Below are 20,961 nucleotides of genomic sequence, written 5' to 3' on the forward strand. Positions count from 1 at the left end.
TTCTAGAATAAAATGGAAAAAATTATTAGAACCTTTGAAACAGAGCATCGTCTTATCCTCCAGCACCACCACCGGAGCTCCTCCTCTGCTCTGTGATTTTGGATTCTGATGATATGTCAGCTTCTTACCACACTCTCACCAGCCTCACTTCTCTCTCCTTGACCTCAAAACGCCGTCGTACTATTATTCCTTCAACACCTCACTCGCTCACACTCGCTCGCTCTTCCCTCACCGGCTTCCGAGAAATCTCCACCGAGCCCAAGCAACCCCAAACCGACGCTGTAAACCTCACAGAAGCGCCGCTTCTTAAGAAGAAGCAGAACGACGTCGTCCCGCAGAAGAAGCGAGACGATGAAGACGAAGATGAAGAAGATCAGGCGATTTCGAAGATTCCGGTTCCCAGGCAGAAGTACATCCCGGTCTCCAAAGCCGAGCTGCTAGACGGCGTCGTTTCGAATCTCTTCCGAGATGAGAACGGCGATGATTTGGAGCAGCTTCTTCTTCTCTCATCGTAACTCCTCAATTCTTCAATGCTTTGATTTGCTTGATTGATCAGTGACCAAAGAATCAAAATTGAAGTTTTGCTTGGTTTGCAGGTGCTTGGATTCGATTCTTCATGCCGAGCACAAAAACATTCTGGAGGAAATGCGAGCCGATTATTCGGAACCCAACTCCATGGAGTACAAGCAAGCAATTGAAGAGTTAGCAATGGCTCCGGATTCTGCTGAAGGAATCAATGGAGTTGGGAGTGAAGAAAATGAAGCTGAAATTCCGTTCGATTATGTTGAGGGATTGAGGAAACTCTTGGGTTCTTCAGCTAAGGACGTCAAAAGGTATCACCGATTTGTTTTGGCACTAATCGTACTACTTTCTGTTTATTCAATTGCTTTAATAGAGGTTAAGTTTAGAGTTTTTGATACCCTTCACTGGTAGGAGTTGTGCTTAGTGCTTTAGGTGTGTGATTTGCTTCACATGAAACTATTGTACAGTATAAAATGGTAGATTGGTATGACTGTTTCTCAGTATAAAATTCTCATTTCATGCTATAAGGTAACTCCTTTTAGAAAAAAGGAGAAGAATATGGTGGTCATGAAAATAGTTGTTTTGATTTCAATTTTTATCAGTATAGAACTTTTATCTGATTTCATTCCATAAATTAACTGCTATTGGAGAAATATGGACAATAATTTCAGTTTCTCAGGTAAATGTTTGGAAAGATTGAATGATCGCTTTTGTAGCTTTTAGGAGGCTTACGCAATATATGTTCTTCAGTTAGTCTCAATTGTTCATCCTCATGATATGGAAATCTTTGAAAATCTATGTAGAGTTGCCGTAGCCACTCGTTTCCAGCGCTCTTTCATGCAGCTTCTTTATGACGCTCAGTTTGAAGAACTATCAGCAAGGGATTTAATGTTGACATCTGCATTAAACTCAGATTATCTCCTTACTTTGCCAATATATGTTGACTGGAAGAAGGCTTCTCAGTCCAATGCAATAATATACAGGTGATACTAGTTTTTTACGTTCAATGCTCTGTTTTCCATTGTTTGTACTTTTACAATATTTTGAAGCTAAACCATGAAGCTGTGATAAATAATAGCAATTTACATAAAAAGAATATGGATATCTCTGGTTAGTACCAATGAACAGTGGATTTGTCTATCCATTGTATGCTAAACTTTCCATTTTGAAGATAGTGAACTTCCAAATATTGATTCCACATATCAATTCCATCTGACAGGCGGGGATATGCAACTGAAAGGCAGAAGGGTCTACTACTTGTTGAAAAACTAGAGTACATACAGTCCAAACTTCTACGAGGAATCTTCTTCATTGTATCGAAACCATTGGGGGAAATCGGGAGCTGGATAACTGAGGTCATTGTCTTTTATAGAACCATGACTTCCTTCTGATGAGGCGGCATCCAGTCTTTTCACACATAATCTGACATGTTTTTTTTTCTCTGCTTTAGGACAGTCATTGAAAGTTGCTCTTCAGACACCAGAGGTACAAGAATGGACTGAAAAAATGAGACTTTGGCTCAAGGAATTCTCTGTTATTCAGCAAGCATTTCGTACTAACGAACAAAGTTCTGATGATCTGCTGGGAGTAGATCAACTATCAGATAGGGAACTTCCAATATGGCTGGCAGCACAGAGAGCTGTATCTCGTTATGAAGGAATTTTATCCCCAGTTGGACCCCGTGGAAGGCTCTTAAGGAAGTTGCTTTCATGGATTGGACTTATTTCCCTTACACCAGAAACACCATTTGAGTTTGATGCTGATGCTAATGCTTCTGATCCTTATGCAAGGTTTTCCCAATACACTTTTGTCTTTTACATATCATCGTCTGGGAGTTCTTTTTCCACTTGTTTACTGATTTTCCTCTATTTAGGAAAAAATATTGAACTTAAATGAAATTAGCACCAAATATCAATCTTCTTCACCAAAGTGAGTTCATGCTCAATATCTATGTTCCTATAGATCTTAAATTTCCCTTTTCAAAAAAAAAAAAAAATAGATCTTAAATTTCCTTTTTTATGTTAATTCTCCCATTTGTGAGCAAAGAATGTTTAAAGATCCTCTTGCAACCTAATGAACATAAAATGATTGTACAACCAACCATTTGTTCCTTAAAAGAAATTATTGGTTCATTCCCTTGAAGATCCCCTCTTATCTTTCTTTTATTTCAATGCCTAAACAGAAGCCATTATAGAATAAAGAAGGGATTTGGAAACTTCACGTTGAAGTTAAAGGTGGCGTGATCAAACACAGAAACTAACTGAAAATATGAATGCTCATTTAATGTAATAACCAAGCTAATTAATGAGTTCTATTTATTGTTTTCTCCTTTGGTTTTCCTGCTATTCTAGTCATGGATGTTATAGATCGCAACTTTATGATTGTGATCTTATGCTAGTATTTTTTACCCAGGCCCATCTTCTTATCAAGGATATCACTCAGTGACATATGGAGACCTGCTACATGGAAATACTGTGAAAAGAATATATGGAAAATGTTGAAGACTTCTGTTTCCATTCTTTTCTCAAAGTCAATCCTCCAGGTATTCCTCAAGATATTTTTACCTCCTTACTTTTTGTGTATGCAAAGCCTTCTAGGATGATTAATATTATTTTTCTGTTATAGATATACAAGTTACAAGATGATTGTGATAGTATTTCTTGTTTTTGCAAAGTAGGAGGCAGCATATCAAGAATTGATTTTGCTGTATACCAAAGAAGGAGATGACAGGAGTACTGAAGATAATGCTTCAGTTCCATCGTTGCAGTTAAAGATTTATGAGAAAATCCCTATTCCGGATCTACCAGTAAATAATTCTGTCTCAATTTTAACCCTCATCCAATGTAATTGTCATTGCTTTAGTGTATGAATTTCAAAGTTACACTGTATTTACTATATCCTGTTAGTGTATGCCCATGAATTTTCTCATTATTTTTTGTAGGTCATCTTTCCCCACAAAAAGCTCTCTTTCCGTATCATAGACACGGTATGTAGATCTTGTTACATGCTGAGAATTCTTTAGGTTAATGCATACAGCAGTTAGGATTTTCTCTGATAAAAACCTGTTGTATATGATATCAGTAATTTACAGAAATAGGCTTTTCTCTAATTCCCCCCTCCCTCCTTTCTTATGTCCATGTCTAGAAAGACCTGGATCACAGCTTTGTAATCAAAGGATACATGAAGATCAGTTAAGAACTATAATTGAATAAGTGATCAACATATGTTTCCAACTCCAGTTTGCATTGAAAGTATTAATTTTACTACAGTGGCTAGTTTATGATGGGCCAGACTTCCATATGTGGAGGCATATCAATTTCTTTTACAGAAAACAATTTGTAATTCTAGATGTCTCTGATTTTATTAGGAACTATTATGACTATGCCAAGAGACTAGGTAGTCTAGTTACAAGTGCCTGTTCAGCCTATAAAACTCTTGTAGTAGTCAGTAGATGTCTCAACTACTGTAAGAGTTGAGTACAGGCATAAAATTTAACCATCAATTTTGTCATGTCAGCCTTCTGTATCTAATTATTATTGAGTTGATAAACTTTGACTTCTTAAGTTACTATTCACTAATCAGTTACCAACCAACATATATCAGAATATGGATGTATTGCACTCAGCAGTTCCCTTTTTTTTCTTTTTTCTTTTTTTTTATTTTCAATTATTGCTTAAACAATTTTAACGATCTATTATATTAACAAATGAATCATATTAAAGAGTGTTCTAGCACCCCCGTCACCTTTGCAGCCAAATGCCGACTTCATTCTTGTAGATCTAGTATCTGAATTCTAGTCACTCTGCTTATGCATATTATGAATTTATGATTGACAATTTAAGGCAAAACAAATAGGATAGTGCTAATCTTTGAATAAAGTACTTTCAAATATTTATCTTTGCGACCATATGCTGTTGATTTGCAGGTGCGCTTGGACATTGCCTCAACATTGGCGCTTTCAGCATACTTCATAAACTACAAATTTGTTAATGTCTTATCTTCGCCGTATGCAACCTCTCTCTCTCTCTCTCTCTCTCTCTTATTATTATGAAGAAAATTCTTTCGCCTATATTCGCCTTCGTTTGGCACATTTTTTTAGTGAGAGTCAGTCTTAATTTCAGTGTTCTCACTTTCTAGTTCAGTTTCCCCAGAAAATTGTTACCAAGTTTTCATCTTTAATATTATAACAGGTCAGCAATATATCTTGATGTGGTCGCTATCAGTGCTCTTGTAATATATATCTCCCGTGTGGTTCTGGGATACAAACAGACCTGGGATAGGTATCAAGTGAGTCAACTTCATTTTTCTCTGCAAGAGTTTATAACTGTATGCTTTTCAAAATTGGAGGTGTTCAAGTGAACTCATAGTGCAGCCTTTCATTACAGCTTTTGGTCAACAAGACGCTTTATGAGAAAACCTTAGCTAGTGGATTTGGTTCAGTTCATTTTTTGCTGGATGCTTCTGAACAGCAACAAGTGAGGCACTATTCCATTGACTCAACTTTGCTAGATATGTATAGAGAAGGGCGAAGGGAGAAAAGATTTGTAATCATTTCATTTGTTGTGAGTTCAATGGGTTAACACAATTAAGGAACCTTTCTAGTTATAAATGAAAACAGATAACAATGCTACAAGCAATCTGTTACATTCTCTAAATTACATCAGAAGAATTAGTTTTAATTAGTTGGTTTCCTCATTTGGTTAGGTTCCCTAGTATATTTGATTACATGTTATGTCAGAGCTCCATCTTGGTGTCAGTTTCTCTCCCTGACATCTCCAATGACCCAATTGTGACTCATACGTTAGTATCTCTGATTGGCAAAATCATATCCCCGTTTCATCTTAACGTAATCCTTGATTTTAATATCAGACATCTGTAGAGGAAATGCATCAGTTTATCATATCTGTTGAATTTTCGATTGATTTATGCGATCTACACAAAAACTTTTGTTGCTTTGAAAAAAAATGGTACAAGGAAGCCATTTGTATAATTCTGGTTCCAAGATTTAAGTACTATATTTTTTTTTTCCCCAATATGCAGTACAAGGAAGCCATTTTGGCGTATGCAATCCTTCTCAAAGCTAAGGAGGGAAAGGTTTGTTCTCCTGGTAACTTTGAATCTTTCTAGTATCTCATTATAAGAGGTTAAAATGCTGCATACTATGAGGTTAAGAGTTGAAATAGCTCTGAATCATGATATTCATTCGTTATATGAACTTTTATGCCCGCTGCTTATAACCCTCATGTAATTTTAGTATTTTGTTGAAGTATATTGTAGTTTCTTTTACTTCCGCTTTGTAACCAACGTACTAAACAGTGATAAGAATAGCAAGAACGAGGAGAAGGTCGAGACTGATGAATCCAAGTTTCATTATAAGAAGTAATATATTTCTTGTTGTCATATTCATAGTAGAAGAATATGATCCTAGCTGGATTTTTATTTGTACTTTATCCGCTAATGTTCATAAGCACAATGTAACAGCTGAAGTTGATCATAATTCTGAATTAAAAGTCCGGAAAGAGAGATTCCGATGCTCATTTATGCTTAGGAGTTTTAGTAAAATCAGTAGAAAAAAAACTTGCTTCTAAGATGCATGGAGCTGAGTGGCCATCCCATATCTGAGGGTTTAGAGGCCTGGTATCTGGTATCTGGGTTAACATCTCACTTCTTGAACTGTTAAACAGGCCATGAAAAATGAAAAATGTCTACTGTTCCTTTCTTGTCATCATTTTGTCAGCTGCATAATCACCAAGATGTTTTATGACTGCAGCTTACAAGTCGCGGGAGTGTTGGAGACACATGCGAAAGATTTATGTATGATGTGTTTAAACTAAAGGCAAGAACAGAAGTCCTTTACCTAGCAATTTTCACTATGTGTAGGGGTTAGAGCCATGCATGGCTACCTCTGGATACATTCTTTTCGTGACTGTTGGTTTAACCTCATGCAGGTTGAAATGCCAGTTGACAAGGCAATTGCTACATTATTAAGACTGGGGCTTGCTGCAGAAACAAGTATTGATGGAAGGATTACTCTGCAAGCTATTCCATGTTCCAGTGCATATGATTCCCTTAAACAACGTTGGAATAGTTTACTCAGTCAAGATTGATTATTGTCCAGCTCCAAAGCCATACAAGTCGATCAGGACAAATTATTCTCATGAAATCATGAGAAATTTATTAGAAAATAGGTCATCATGCAATTGCATCTGTATAGTTATATTATAGCAAAATGGTGTAAAATCTCTTCGTCAATAATAAGCGTATACTCTCTTCATCATCATTTTGTTCTTTTCTTTTTTTCTCTTTAAGAAAAAGAGAGAAGCTAAGCCAAGTAATTCAACTAGTCGTGAGTATAATCAATTGCAATGTCTGATAACTGCTTCACAACCACCGCTTCCCCCGCACCATTTTGAAAAGCCCCCATTTACCCCCATACCCTAAAGTCTAGAAACTTTCCTAGCCGAACCAAGAAATTAAATTTTGAAAACCAAAGTCAACTTGTCTCAACTTTTCATCTTCCTTGTCAAATTAGGAAAAGTCAACCCTTGAAAAGATTCCTGGCCAAACTAGGAGAACTAATCATTAAATAATTAATGGGGTGAGATTTTATTCCTGTTTTTTTTTTATGTAATATTTTACTTTACTAAAAAAGAAATTGAGACATATATTTAAAATAGAGAGAAAATGATTGAAATATCTTAAAAATAAATAAATAAATAGGGTATCCAACTATCCAAAAAAATAAATGATTGAGCAAGATTTGTAACAGTGAATGGTACCGGGTGTCCTTATTGACCGTTTGTATGTGCCATTCTGGCCGTTCTATCAATGGAATTTATTTTGAACTCAAAAAAAAAAAAGAAAAAAAAAAAGAAGCCTTTATTGGTTTATGGGGAGGGAGTTCCAATTGATTGAATTAACCACTTACCCAATTTTTGGCCAAAAATTGCCCACTTACTCCACCAAGAGTTTTTTTAACCCCATTTACTCAATCTAACAGTGTTTGACAGTATTGCCCTCATTTTAATTAACAAATTACACTCATATCTCTCTCTCCTCCTCCTCATCGATTTCTCTCTCTTTCTCTAACCTCGTCTCAGGCTCTCTTTCTCTCTCTCTCTCTCTAAGCCACCACGCCCACCACTCCACCGTCGATGTCGGCCTCCACCGCCGCCGCTCTGTCCCACCGTCGGACCACCAGAGGATGACACCATCCAACTCCATGATCCCAACCCCTCTGGGCTTCGCCGGTTTTGTTCGTCAGATGTCCGGGAAGCTCTCCACGCCGGAATCGGGTCTGGGCTTCGCCGGTTTTGTTTGTCAGATGTCCGGGAAGCTCCGAAGCTCCACCCCTGAATCGGGTCTGGGCTTCGCCGGTTTTGTTTGTCAGATGTCCGGGAAGCTCCGAAGCTCCACGCCGGAATCGGGTTTGGGCTCCGAAGCTCATCTCCTTGCAGGTCTCGGACGACGTCAAAACTGTGGTCTATTGGGGGGCAATAGACAGATTATTGCCCCCCAATAATTTCTTAACTGTGGTTAATTAATCACTGAAATTAGAGTTTTGATAAGTCTTATGTTGTTTTGAGTTTATTAAAGTACAATAATCTGTCAATGATAGAAACTGGTGATTTTTGGGGTGGTCTATTGGGAGCCAATAGACAGATTATTGCCCCGCAATAATGTCTTAACTGTGGTTCATTTATTACAGGTCATTTCAACAAAATGCTGCTAGATTCATTAACCAAAATAATTAGGTTTATTGGGGGGTCATAAAAAGTTTATTGCCCCCCAATAATTTTTTTTATAGATGGTCAGAAGTAACTCAGTTTGGTTTTAAATTAGTTTACAAAAGTACAGGTATTCAAATTCAATACTTGGTGAATTTAAGTCCACAACGAATTGCCTTTTTTTTCACACTCTCCACTTCACTTGAACCGCTTCACCCTAGGCCTCTCGGGTGGCCTCTTAACAAGAATAAATGCACCTAACAACAAAAGGATCAACCATATTATATTCCTCTAAAAAATAACAAAACAAATATATTATTGCCCCGCAATAAACAGATTATTGCCTCCCAATAATATATCAGAAATACCAAAACACATTAGAAGCAGTCTTTAAACACAAAGGAAAATATCACTGAACACAATTATAGAGACTTTACACAAAGGAAAATATCACTGAAAAAGGAAAATCAATTGCTTCTAATTTAGCTATCAACTTCTTCAGTTCATGTATATTGTGACAAATACTTATATATACTTGTTTAGACTTCGCAGTCAGTGTATATAATACATCTTTCCTTCATTATTTATTATGATAATGATTTTTGTGGTGTTACCTGCTCATATTAAATTAAATATTTTACTCGCTTAAATTCTTTGCATTAGAATATATATGTGCGGAATGCAGGTACTTAACGAACCAGAAGTTCACACATAAATATTGAACCGGAAGTTCACACATAAATATTGAACCAGAAGTTCATAATAAATATTGAACCAAAAGTTCACACGTATCGAACCTGTAGTTTCGACAACACTGAAAGATTATGAATCTTCCAAGTAGGCTCATCTAATTATATGCGATGTCTAGGTAAGATTCAATGAGGTTGTGTACTTAAGCGAGCCTCGCTCCACCTAAACCTCAATTTCTTACCTGGTCGTATTTAATTGGAATTACCAAAAGGGTTGAGTAATAATATTTCATGTGTATCGAACATGTAGCTTCGATAATACCATATAAGGGACTTGAAGTTTCCTTCACAAATTCACCATACATGTTTAATCCGATTTTTTCATACCATGTTATAGAACCTGAAGTTCTTATTGATTGCTTATGGAAGTTATTACCAATAGCACTAACTATTGTCCTTTAAATCCTTGTAGAAAATGTCAAATCTCAACTAGCTTGACTTTGTCGCTTTGGAAGTTTCCGGAAGGAACTACCTCAAGTGGACACAAGATGTCAAGCTTCATCTGACTGCAAATAAGATGAGATCAACGATTATTGCTGACAACATCACCCCTGAAGACATGAAGGCAAGGGCTATGATTTTCATCAGGAAACATATGGAGGAAGCACTCAAGGTGGAATATTTAGCTGAAGAGGACCCACGGTCTCTTTGGGTCACTCTAGAAGAGCGATTCAACCATCAAAAGGTCATCTACTTGCCGGAAGCAAGGCACGATTGGCAGAACATACATTTCCAGGATTTCAAGACTGTCAATGAGCATAACTCTGAAATCTGCCGGATTCGGTCACTCCTAAAATTTTGTGGAGAAGACAAGCAGAACAGCTTTCTGCACAAAAAAAAATAATAATAATTAACAATGAAAAAGAAGGCAAAATAGCCAAATTACCCCCTAACTTTTCCCATAGCTGCTAATTTACCCCTTAACATTTCAATTTTGATTTTTCACACCCTAACTTTTCTAACTCTTGCCGATTCACACCCTACCGTTCACTTTTAGATTTTCCATCCAATTTCTCCGTTAACTTGTTGGGCGTTTTCGTCTTTCCAATTATCCCAAAAAAAAAAAAAGAACTTAACAATCCAATTGTTCAAGAATATCAATACGTACAAATGAGGGTAATTTTTTTTTTTTAAACTCTTAACACTAACAAAAAAGACATCTACCCTAAAACTGTAAATCATACTCGATCCCTCTCACCAAAACCATAATTGTTGGTTCCTCAACACGATTGAATAATAAATCATTCAATAGTTCATTACAATTAGAGCTATCTCAACCAAAATAATCAAGTCTAGCTAAAATCCAAATATTCAAGTCATGATTAACTTTCAAACAAAACAATACTAGAATTTTTACATACAGTAGTTTGGAACATCTCCATTATTCCTTAGCTTCACCTTCTCCATTCCAAAATTCAGAAAAGAAAAGAGCGCTTCATCTCTGCAACGAACACTTCATCTCTTCGCTTTTGTCGTTTGATTTCTCTCGAAAAGAAAAAAAAAAAAGGAGTCTCATACTCTTCCTTAACGTATGCTTAAATAATTTTTTTTTTGTGACAATTGGAAAGATTAAAACGCCCAGCAAGTTAACGGAGAAATTGGATGAAAAATATAAAAGTTAACAGTAGGGTGTGAATCGGCAAGAGTTAGAAAAGTTAGGGTGTGAAAAATCAAAATTGAAATGTCAGGGGGTAAATTGGTAGCTATGAGAAAAGTTAGGGGGTAATTTGACTATTTTGCCGAAAAAGAATATTGAAATCAATTTATGTAAAATTATCACTAGAAATATTACTTACCCCATTTGTTAGCCAACCCCCAATGAAGACATCGCACGATCCTTCACCTGGCAGGCCATACCGTGCCATTCTCTTGATGATGTCTTCAAGAGAGTCATCTGGTTGAACATTTGTTTCCAAGTATGTGATAATAGCTCGGCCAATCACTACGTCTCTAGCAAATACAGCGAATGATGTACCCTTCGCGAGCACACAATACTTCTTTAACTTATCATCAATGATAAATATATTGGTGTTGGTTCTATATGACTCTCTGGAGTCGACCCCAAAAACATAATGATCGTCATTATAGCACACAACGATGCTCGTCCCTCTGGTACGAAATCTTCTTTTACGATTAAAATTGCATGCATCTATGGCGGAGTGGGGAGACATGTTGGCAGCCGTGTAAACAAATGTTAGAACTTGACCACCCAACTACACTAGGTATTACAGACGCAACTAGGGATAAGGGCACACTGGTGCTCAGTAATATCCTCATAAACTAAAATTTGGAATGCATGAGGGTTTGTGCATAACCATACATGTTTGCTTCTGGGATGATCTGAATATGAAAATCAAAACAAGAATTGATGGAGCAACATCATGACCAATGTATTAAAAAAAAAGGCGTAAAATTCACCTTAAAATGAGTCAGTTTTGATGCCAAGGCGATGAGGCTCAAAAAGCGCAAAACAAGGCGTCAAAAACGTAAAAGTCGCTGCTTAAGGCGCCAAAGGCGCACGCCTAGCAATATTTTTTTTTTTGTTCAAAACTCAAAACGACATAATTTGAAATTTCAACTTCAAATCTTTAATTTCATTTTATGATTTGGTAATTTTGTTGAATTATATGGTTCTAGTACTCTACTTATTATGAATGAATGACAATTAATAATGTTTTTTGTCTACTCTTAATGTTCTATATATAAGAATTATAACTACATAAGTATAGATCGTTTATACCGTACACGTCAAGGCTTACGCCTTACTGAGGCTCTTCCGAAAACGCCTCGAGCTACGCCTCAACATTTTAAAACATTGGTGCTAAGTGCCTTGGCTGGAACTGGCATTCATCATGAGCAACGTAACTCTGTGCAAGACCCACCACTGGAGATACTATACATGCTTCCACACTTGGAACTCAAAATTGGCACTTCTACAGTTCTACTGTTTAGATGACCAAGTCAATGGAAAGTCAAAAACGCCGCACGTAAGTTACCATGAGGTATCTTGTATATCCCATGCCACTGAATACCAGGATCTGGGATGCGGATCATTTAAATAGTTGGCTCCCCATAAATATGTGAATATAATGATCAATCACTTCCAACTAGGAATGAGCAAACGGGGATTCCCCCACCCTCGCCCCTGCCCCAAATTTCCCCCGCGCCCCCGTTCCCCATCTGGGGATATTTTCAAATGGGGGATTCCCCGCCCCGCCCCCGCATTTGCCATTTTCTCTATATGAACTTTTTTGTTTTTCTATTTTCTATCTTTTTAGATTTTTTTCCTTTCATTTTTTGACAAAAAAAAAATTCACAAATCACAATTACACGACGATCCAACGGTCGGATCCTCACAGATCACCTAGAGGATCATCTTTACTGATTTATACGAAGATCCAACGGTTGGATCGTCCCGGATTGCCCTTAGAATCATTCTCACAAAATTATATGACGATCCAACGGTCAGATCCTCACGGATCGCCTTTTGAATCATCTTTTCACAATTATACGAAGATCCAACGGTCGGATCCGCACGGATCGCCCTTAGGATCATCCTGTCATAATTATACGAAGATCCAACGGTTGGATCGTCCCGGATCGCCTTTAGAATCATCCTCACAAAATTATACGACGATCCAACGGTCGAATCCTCACGGATCTTCTTTTGAATCGTCTTTTCACAATTATACGAAGATCCAACTGTCGGATCCTCATGAGGAATAAAAAAAATTATAAAAATGACCCGGTTGAAAAAAAAAAAATGGGGAACCCGCATGGGTAATGGGAAACCCCGCCCCCGCTTGACAAATGCGGGGAAAACCCGCGGGTAACCCGCCCCCGCCCCCGTTTGCTCATTCCTACTTCCAACCGGTTCCTTTATCTTGTCATAACACAGTTCGGGTCTGCTGAGGCTGTTCAGACTCGAGAACATTCAAAAAGCAACTTCAAGTCACTTTGACCCTGTAATGTTAGTTACCCAGACAGCTACATCTTTGGCAGGTACAAAGTACTAACACCTCAGTACTGAAGGAGTATTACCCTCTTTACTATTCCACAAGTCACCACCACTGAAATCCTTAAAACTGCTCATGCTTATCCCAGATATATAGCTTCAAATCTGAAAAGTCTCTTATCAAAGTCAGAGGAGAACTAGATGTGACACATATTTAGATAGGACTGTGATCAGACTTTGTATGTGTAAGGTTGATCGAAAACAAAGGCCTCATTGCAACTGCACCAATCAGTCTTTCACACAGTTCTGTCAGTCTAGGTAAACTTGAGACCTGTACACAAAAGGTCAACCATATAATACTCCATCGTAAGAAAGCAAGTCAATGAAACGTCGTCCAAGCAACCAAGGAGCACTGTAACTCTCTGATACCACATCAAGGTGATTCCATAACTCCTCTCTCTACTGCTGACAAGGGCAACCATAACTGGCACAGAAAAGCCAGGGCCTCTTGCAAGGATAAGAAACGTGAGCAGCAGTGAATTGATCTGTGGTACCTGGAATATCAACAGCAACTTTTTCATCATTCATCAACAACCACAACCCACCAGCGAACCCTTGAGCATCCACAATCTCAACCTTGGGGAAGCCTAAACAGCTAGCAATGCCTATCACCTAATGACAGATTTGACAACCATAACTCTGAGCCTAATAATATCCATATGGCCAGTGAGTAGCAACACCAATAAAACTAGCAAGCATTCCAACACATTGCATTCATCATTAAGAAGATACTCTAAATGGACGGACTAGGGAATGACCCTATTAAATTCCCATAATCATGCCGTGAGAAGAATTGAAGGTAACTTCCCATTTCTTTCAATCTCACTGGGGATAAAAACAAGTAGCAGAATCACTATCAACAAAGTTGACAATTGGGATTGCAAGGGTCGGCAAGTGACTCGGGATGGCCTTGGGTGGTTGATGGCCATAAAGCGATGGGCGCTGATATGTACAGGTTCTGCCATCTCCATTAGTGCCATAACATGCATCATCAAGAGTTGAATGAGAGTCTTCTTGATTGATATAACCTTTGTCTCACCAAAGAACTTCCAGAGCTGGAATCTGAATTGGTACCAACGGTATGAACTTGACTCTCAGCCAGAAGCCAAACATTCAGTATAGCCAGGAGGATCAAAGGAGCAGCAATCTAAAAATCCTAGTCAAGAACCGTATTCAACAAGAATTTCACCATGTTGTTGAGGGTAGTTTTGTTTCCTGCTGAAGCGGGGAAAAAGGAAACGAGGAAATCTTGGGGTCCTTTTTGAAACATCTTCCGTTGCCCTGCTCTGATTGGGAGTGGGCGTGGTAGTTCAATTTTACTCACCACATTCCATTACTCATACGCTCTTACTCTTTTGTTTACAATGCTTTTTGGGTTTACATCGCAGGTGCTTCAAAGTTTTGGAGATCTTAACTCGAAAAGCAAAAACCTAAATCACTGGTTTTTCGTCAAAACTAATTTGACCATTTTTTTCTTCCTTTTTTATATCAAGTCTGGCTTAGATCTATAGCATTGTCACAGAGAAACAGAAAGCCATGAAGAACCCGCCATGGTTGTTGAGCCTATAACGGAAATGACAAAAGGAAGCAGATTCTGGTGGAAAATAAAATGTAAACAGATTCTGGAATTTCAAAATAGCATTCAGGGAAAAAAAATACAATTTCCCTCTCACCATTCTAAGCAACCAAATTCCCATATCACCATTCCAAGAAACCCAAATGCTTTCAAAGCCAAGGACAAGAAAAAAGCAACCAAATGCGAGGAAGGGTACAAGTTCCATTCGAATCATTTGCATCTTAGGGTTCGGGTTCCAACTATGTGCAACAATTGATTCCCAGTTGATCAACGAAGTGTTGAGAAGCTTATACGTCACTCGTAGTTGGTACAAATAGGTTCTAGAGACCAAATGCTAACCCTTAAACCACAAGTTCTGCTGCTCAAACCCCAGAATGTAAGTATTGCATGAATATCTAAGGATAAGCTCAATCTGCCAGGCAGGTTAGAGCATACAACCTTTCAAAGTTGATGAATGCTCAAAACGCAAATAAAACATTATCAAAGGTAACTATGGCTACAATGTTGATACAACCACAAACCTAGAAACACCATCTTCTCATCAGCAGCATTTCTGTGAACACACACCCAGTGATATAATATTTTCATCTCTGCCAACTAAGTAGTGACTCTACCCATAAATTTCGTGTCTAGACTCCATAATGAAAGCTTATCACACTAACAATACAATTCCAAACTAAAACCAGAAAACAATACCAATGGAACTTCATTAACAGCAGGCATTGGTTTCAGCTCTGACCATTACTTCACAAGCAAAACAAAGCAGTAGGCATTGGTTTCCGCTCTGTCCATTAACAGAACGGCAAAGAATAAAGGCCTCTAAAACCCCAAAATCCTCACCTAATAATAAACTTTCTACATTTTAACATCAAAACAACCGGCATTGCAATCCACGCAACATGAATCAATAATTCATAACGCAAACCACATAACGCGAAAAAATAAACTAAATCCAAAAATAACAGATATAAATACCAGAATATAATAGCATTGAAAGAGTTAAGAACAACACAAAATTGAAGTCTGAGCTTAAATATCCAATACATGAAACACCGAAATGATGAACAACTACGAGTAGTATTAGAACGAACCATGGGAATCAAATCAAAATCAGTCGACGTTCTGCATGATATCCTCGGCGGTGAACTTGGTGCCCTTGTCCTTGTCAGCGGCGGCGCGGCCCTTGGCCTTGCGGTCGAGCAGAGACTTGCGGTCCTTGTCGAGCCTGAGCTTGGTGATGACCACCTTCGAGGGGTTGATGCCGACGTTGACCGTCGACCCGTTCACCTTCTCCCTGGTGATGCGCTCGATGTGGATCACCCACTTGCGGCGGTACACCTGGACCACCTTGCCCTCGCGGCCCTTGTAGGTCCCGCGCACCACCTGGACCTCGTCGTCTTTGCGCACCGGCATGGACCGGACGGTGTACTTGGACCGGAGGTCGGAGGAGAGAGGCGCGCTCATCAGGACGCGGCGGACCGACGACGGCGCCGTGAAGTGAGCCTTGCGGCTCTTGCGGCGGGAGCTCGAGACGCGGGGGTTCCTCTTCATCTTCGCTCGCTAGGGTTTTGGTGGCGGCTACTCTCTCTGTGTGGGTGAGGAGAGAAGGGCAAATGAGCGAGAGGGAGAGGCTGGGGATTAGGGTTTTATAGCGAGGCTTTTATAAAGAGAGAGAGAGAGAGAGAAGTTGTGGGGTTTTGGATTAGGGCTTCTGTTTGGTACAGTGAATGGGCCGTTTGAAGACGGTGGCCCAATGTGAACTTAATTATAACCAAAATTGATGGTTCGTCTTGGATTTTTCTTTTTCAGAGGAATTTATATATTATATGGTTAACTAAATTTTTCTCCCGTAACTCCTTATTTATTGTTTTATATGAGCATACTTTTTAAGTTTTAACATGGAAATAATTTTGGGGAAAAATACTCAAAAATAGAAAATGTTCGCACCAAAACAACTTGTCGTGATCGAAATATGAGTGTTTAGATGCTTAGCAAGACCCGCACCAAACTAGAATTTGTTGATTCTCGATGATTTTTTGTTGGTCCGTTTAACTAGACATTTATCTTGGATACTTTTTTTAAGTTTCAGTTTTACCAATATCTGCTATATATTGTCATTTTTGCCGATTCATTTTTATTTTTTTGTAAAAATCGGATGAGGTTTATTTATTTTGTAAGGTTGTCACTAGCTAGCGAGCTAACTAGCATTGATTCAATTAAGTCAATAGCTAAACGTTCCTTTGCACTCTGTCTCTTCATTCCTTGTCGCAAATTTTCATTGAAGTTGAACTTAAGTGTTGCCATTGCATGAAACAAATCAAGTGCAAAGACAATTGATGCGTGCAGATAAGCATCTTGAACTTATGATCTAGAACAGTTAGGGTTTGAATCTTTGCACAATTTGGACCGACCAGCTTAAATGCACGTCCCGGAAATAGGTGATGCTCTTGCAACGTAAACCGATTGATCAAGCTATTCATTTATTTTTCATATGGTTTATGCATAATGTTTTAGGTACTAAATTTAGAAATAAGCCTTGCGTTGCGTGTTTGCTTAAACCAGTACTATATATTCTAGGGCATATATTGAGTAATTTCTTTTTCACATTGCATTTTGGCTAACCAGTTGATAAAAAAATCGATCATAAAAGTTATTGAAATAATTAAGTTGCTTATCTATTGCAGCTTTTAACAGCACTAGCAAACAACAATGGCTAGAGGCTAGGCCTAAGGGAAAATAATTGAAGACAGTAAGCCATGCAACTCTTCCATTGTACGTAACGCTCTCACGAGAAGAGTAGTAAAGCCTAAAGCCAAATATGAACCCCACGGCCAAACGGACAACCAAAAGACCTGTAATGTAAATTTGACACAGATAGATAGATCAGGAACGGCAGCAGGGAATCTAAAATTTAGTAGTAAGCCATTCAATTGTTCTAGCGTTACCGGCTCAGGGCACCGATCCCTGATCCAGGCTTTTAACTCATCACATTCCAGTGGAACTGTGGAACTAGTCCTTGGAGTACACACGAAACAAACTCACCATCCTCAACAGGAGACCCAGCCGTGTGGAGCTCGTCGACGATTTGTTCCGCTGATTTTAGGTATTTCCTCATGACAAAGTCCCATGGATTTTCCAGTTTCAGGCTTCTGAGGCGATTCTCGAGCCGTTTTACGCGAGCTCTTGCCCTTTCAGCGAATAGGGCTTCAAGGGTCACCCATAGCCATAGAGTTCTTCCACTAGTAGTGCATCCTGCTGCGTACAAGAGTAGTATGCTCTGGGATAAGCTTACATTAATCAAACCCAGCAATGCCTGGTCCCTCCTCATGCATCCAACTGGTATAAACATGAGGAGGTGAGATCTAGCATATCATGGCTATGGGATGGACACTCCTCAGGAACTTTGGTGGACACTCCTCTCGTCCGTCGGCGAGATCTAGCATATCATGGCATGGGATGGGACTTTAGAATTGGAATGAAGAAGGATTTCCACAGCAAGTAATTGTAATCGGTGAGTTGGATCGGTATGAGGATTTAAACATGTGGAGGCGCAGCCACAAAGGGAGGAGGAGGTGGTGGGTTAGAGGTTGATGATGTCGATGAAGACGAAGACATTAAGGGCAATGATATAGGGCCTCAATGAGGCCTAAGATTTGTGGCCTCAAATCCTAGGTGTCATGCCATGTAAGTAAATAAAAATTTATTTTCAATTCCATATAATAAATCTTGCCACATCATACTATTTCAACACCAACTTTACCCTTTTACATTTCCTTTTAGATGTTAGGAGGTGAATAAATTACATTAATGAATTTAATTAGGTGAAAAAAAATATCAGCTATTAATTATATATTAATTTAAGGGATATGTCTACAGATTCTTTGGTCAATATTTTTCTTCATTTAATTAAAATTTTTCGTTTAATTTTTCTTCCCAAATGGCATTAATATAATAATATATTGAATTATGTGTCAAGAAATAGACGTTAACTTTTCTTTCCAAATATTGATTAATTTCATCCACAAAAATATAGCATTAGTAAATTGAATTTGGGAAATACTTATGTCTAAACTAAGAGGTAAGAAAAAATTACACGTTAGCAACCATTATTTAACATCTACAATCTAAATATAAGGGAAAGACAAATAAAAAATAATAAATTCATATCTAACTTTTAAACCCTAGCTACATAAAGAGAAAACAATGAACAAAAGAAAAAATACAATTATATGAATATGTATTTTTCACATTATATTTTCAAAATTTGCAGGAACCCAACAAAGGTTGAATTCATATACATGTTTATACAAATCTGTTAATCGAATGTACGTGCAAATCTATTGATTAAATTTCATGAAATTTTTTCTACTCTTGATTGAAGAAAAAAAAAATTGTTATTTAAATCTAAGCATGAGTGTAATGAAAAAGAAATGAAAGAAAGCCATTTTTTTTTAGAAGAAAGCCAAAATAATTTTTGAGGTAGAAAACCAAAATAATTTAGAGTCATTAGATTTTGGAATGATAAGATGGTCTTTTTCTCAAGAATTACGTGGCATGATTTGACAAATAAATGATTTGTGTAGATGACATGGCATGACACCTAACATTGAGGCCACAAATCTTAGGCCTCATTGAGGCCACAAATCATTTTCCTATTAACATTTCCATACCTAGCAAAATGTCATCAAGCATGATAACACTCGTTTATGTGCAAAGCTTTTAATACCACAAAAGTAACCAAAAAAAAAAAAAAATCTAAGTTGTGAATTAATGCACACTAAGTTACATGCAAGATTATATCCTAGTGTATGATCGAAGGAATGTAATTGGAGATTTGGAGACAATTAATGAGATTAAATGACAGAGGCTCTTGAAGCACTTTTGATTCAACGATACAACTTAGATAAGGACACCAAGAAGAAGAGTTGTACTAGGAATCATCATCTTGCGAGCGCACAAGAGTTGGATAGGTGGAAGGATTCTACAACTACAAGCTAGGAAGTCGATCAACCCTTATATATATAAATGAAGCATCAACGGACCACACGTACTCCAGCCTATAACTCCATCATGATTACTTAGCAAAGTAATCAGCATTAGGTAAAGAAATTAATCCTAAAAATTAACCGAAGTGAAATTAATAAACCAAGATTAAATTTCTTTACTTTATGTAGAACGTAGCCTTAACAGCATTAGCAAACAACTATGGCAAGAGGCCAAAGAGAAAATGGCAGAAATTGAAGCTGATACTGTTACCAACGATGATTTCACAATTAGAAATAGGCAATCTATGCTTTAGCAGTAAGCCATGCAGTTCTTCTAATTTTGGCTTGCTATTTTACCACGAAGACCAAACAATAACCCCAAGGGCAAAAGCAAAATGACGACTACACGGAAGATGCTGATAATCTTGGCAACTGGACCGACTGGGAATCTATGGTTTAGTAATAAGTCATTCAATTCTTCTCGCGTTACGGGCTCAGGCCGATCCCTGATCGAGGCTTTTAACTCATCACATTCCTGTGGAAGTAGTCCTTGGAGTACATAAGAAACAAATTCATCATCCTCAACAGGAGACCCAATTGCAAGGAGGTTATCAGCGATTTGGTTCGCTGAGTTTATGTATTCCTCCATTCTAAATTCATCTGGCCTTTCCATTTTCAGGTCTCTGAGTTGATCCTTCAGATGTTCTACGCGAGCTCTTGCCTTGTTGGCAAATAGTTTTTCGAAGGTCAGCCATAGAGCTCTTCCACTTGTGCATCCTGTTGCGTACCGGAGTAGTAGGCCCTTGGATATGCTGACATTAATCCACACTAGGAATGTCTGATCCCTCCTAATCCAATCGGTATAGGTAGGGTTTTCGACTTTTTTTCTGTCTTCTGTACCACTCAGGAATTGTGGTGGACACTTCTCTCTTCCCTCAGCGAGATCTAACATATTATGGGACCCCAGGATTGGGAGGAAGAAGGATTTCCACAGCAAATAATTGTCCTCGTCGGTGAGTTGGACCGGCATGAGGACAGAAACACGTTGAGGAGCGTCAATGTCGTCGGTGGTGAGTTGGACCGGCATGAGGACAGAAACATGTTGAGGCGCGGCAATGGGAGGTTGAGGGGTTGATGATGAGGTTTGGGAGGTTGATGGTGATGGTGGATAGGTTGACGTTGATGAGTTGGTGACGTGAGACCGTTGTGTCATCTCTAGGAGGGACTGAGACTCCTCTTCAGCCATGTCGAAATATTTTTGGGCAAGGCTTTGTGCTTGATGTCGAAACTTATTCCAAGAAAAAGAAAAATCTCTAGATCTTTTTATGATTATTTCATTGCTCTCCACCTTAGAGGTATCTATGGAGAGGACTACGAGCTAGAAAAT

General features: G+C 38.3%; 2 protein-coding genes across 3 annotated transcripts; one reads left to right on the plus strand and one right to left on the minus strand.

The window, feature by feature from the left end:
• The first annotated feature begins 3 nt into the window (after window positions 1–3).
• On the plus strand, window positions 4–6,802 carry LOC133725605 (uncharacterized). 2 transcript variants are annotated; one of them, XM_062152927.1, is made up of 14 exons: window positions 5–511; window positions 597–833; window positions 1,326–1,505; window positions 1,742–1,877; window positions 1,978–2,312; window positions 2,935–3,064; window positions 3,200–3,328; window positions 3,464–3,508; window positions 4,448–4,527; window positions 4,713–4,809; window positions 4,908–4,997; window positions 5,563–5,616; window positions 6,293–6,358; window positions 6,471–6,802. In XM_062152927.1, exons 1-14 carry the CDS (start codon window positions 114–116, stop codon window positions 6,627–6,629), a joined length of 2,136 nt encoding a protein of 711 aa, XP_062008911.1. In that variant the 5' UTR covers window positions 5–113; the 3' UTR covers window positions 6,630–6,802. The 2 variants fall into 2 exon arrangements, with proteins under 2 accessions (XP_062008912.1, XP_062008911.1); XM_062152928.1 differs by lacking the exon at window positions 4,908–4,997 and having other exon boundaries at window positions 4–511.
• Window positions 6,803–15,548: 8,746 nt separating this feature from the next.
• LOC133742512 (large ribosomal subunit protein uL24z-like) lies at window positions 15,549–16,224 on the minus strand. Its single transcript, XM_062170208.1, has one exon. The coding sequence runs from the start codon at window positions 16,138–16,140 to the stop codon at window positions 15,700–15,702; it is 441 nt and encodes a 146-aa protein (XP_062026192.1). The 5' UTR covers window positions 16,141–16,224; the 3' UTR covers window positions 15,549–15,699.
• Window positions 16,225–20,961: the final 4,737 nt, after the last annotated feature.

This window comes from Rosa rugosa, chromosome 1, assembly GCF_958449725.1.
Source record: "Rosa rugosa chromosome 1, drRosRugo1.1, whole genome shotgun sequence".
In the NCBI taxonomy this organism is placed as follows: Eukaryota; Viridiplantae; Streptophyta; class Magnoliopsida; order Rosales; family Rosaceae; genus Rosa; species Rosa rugosa.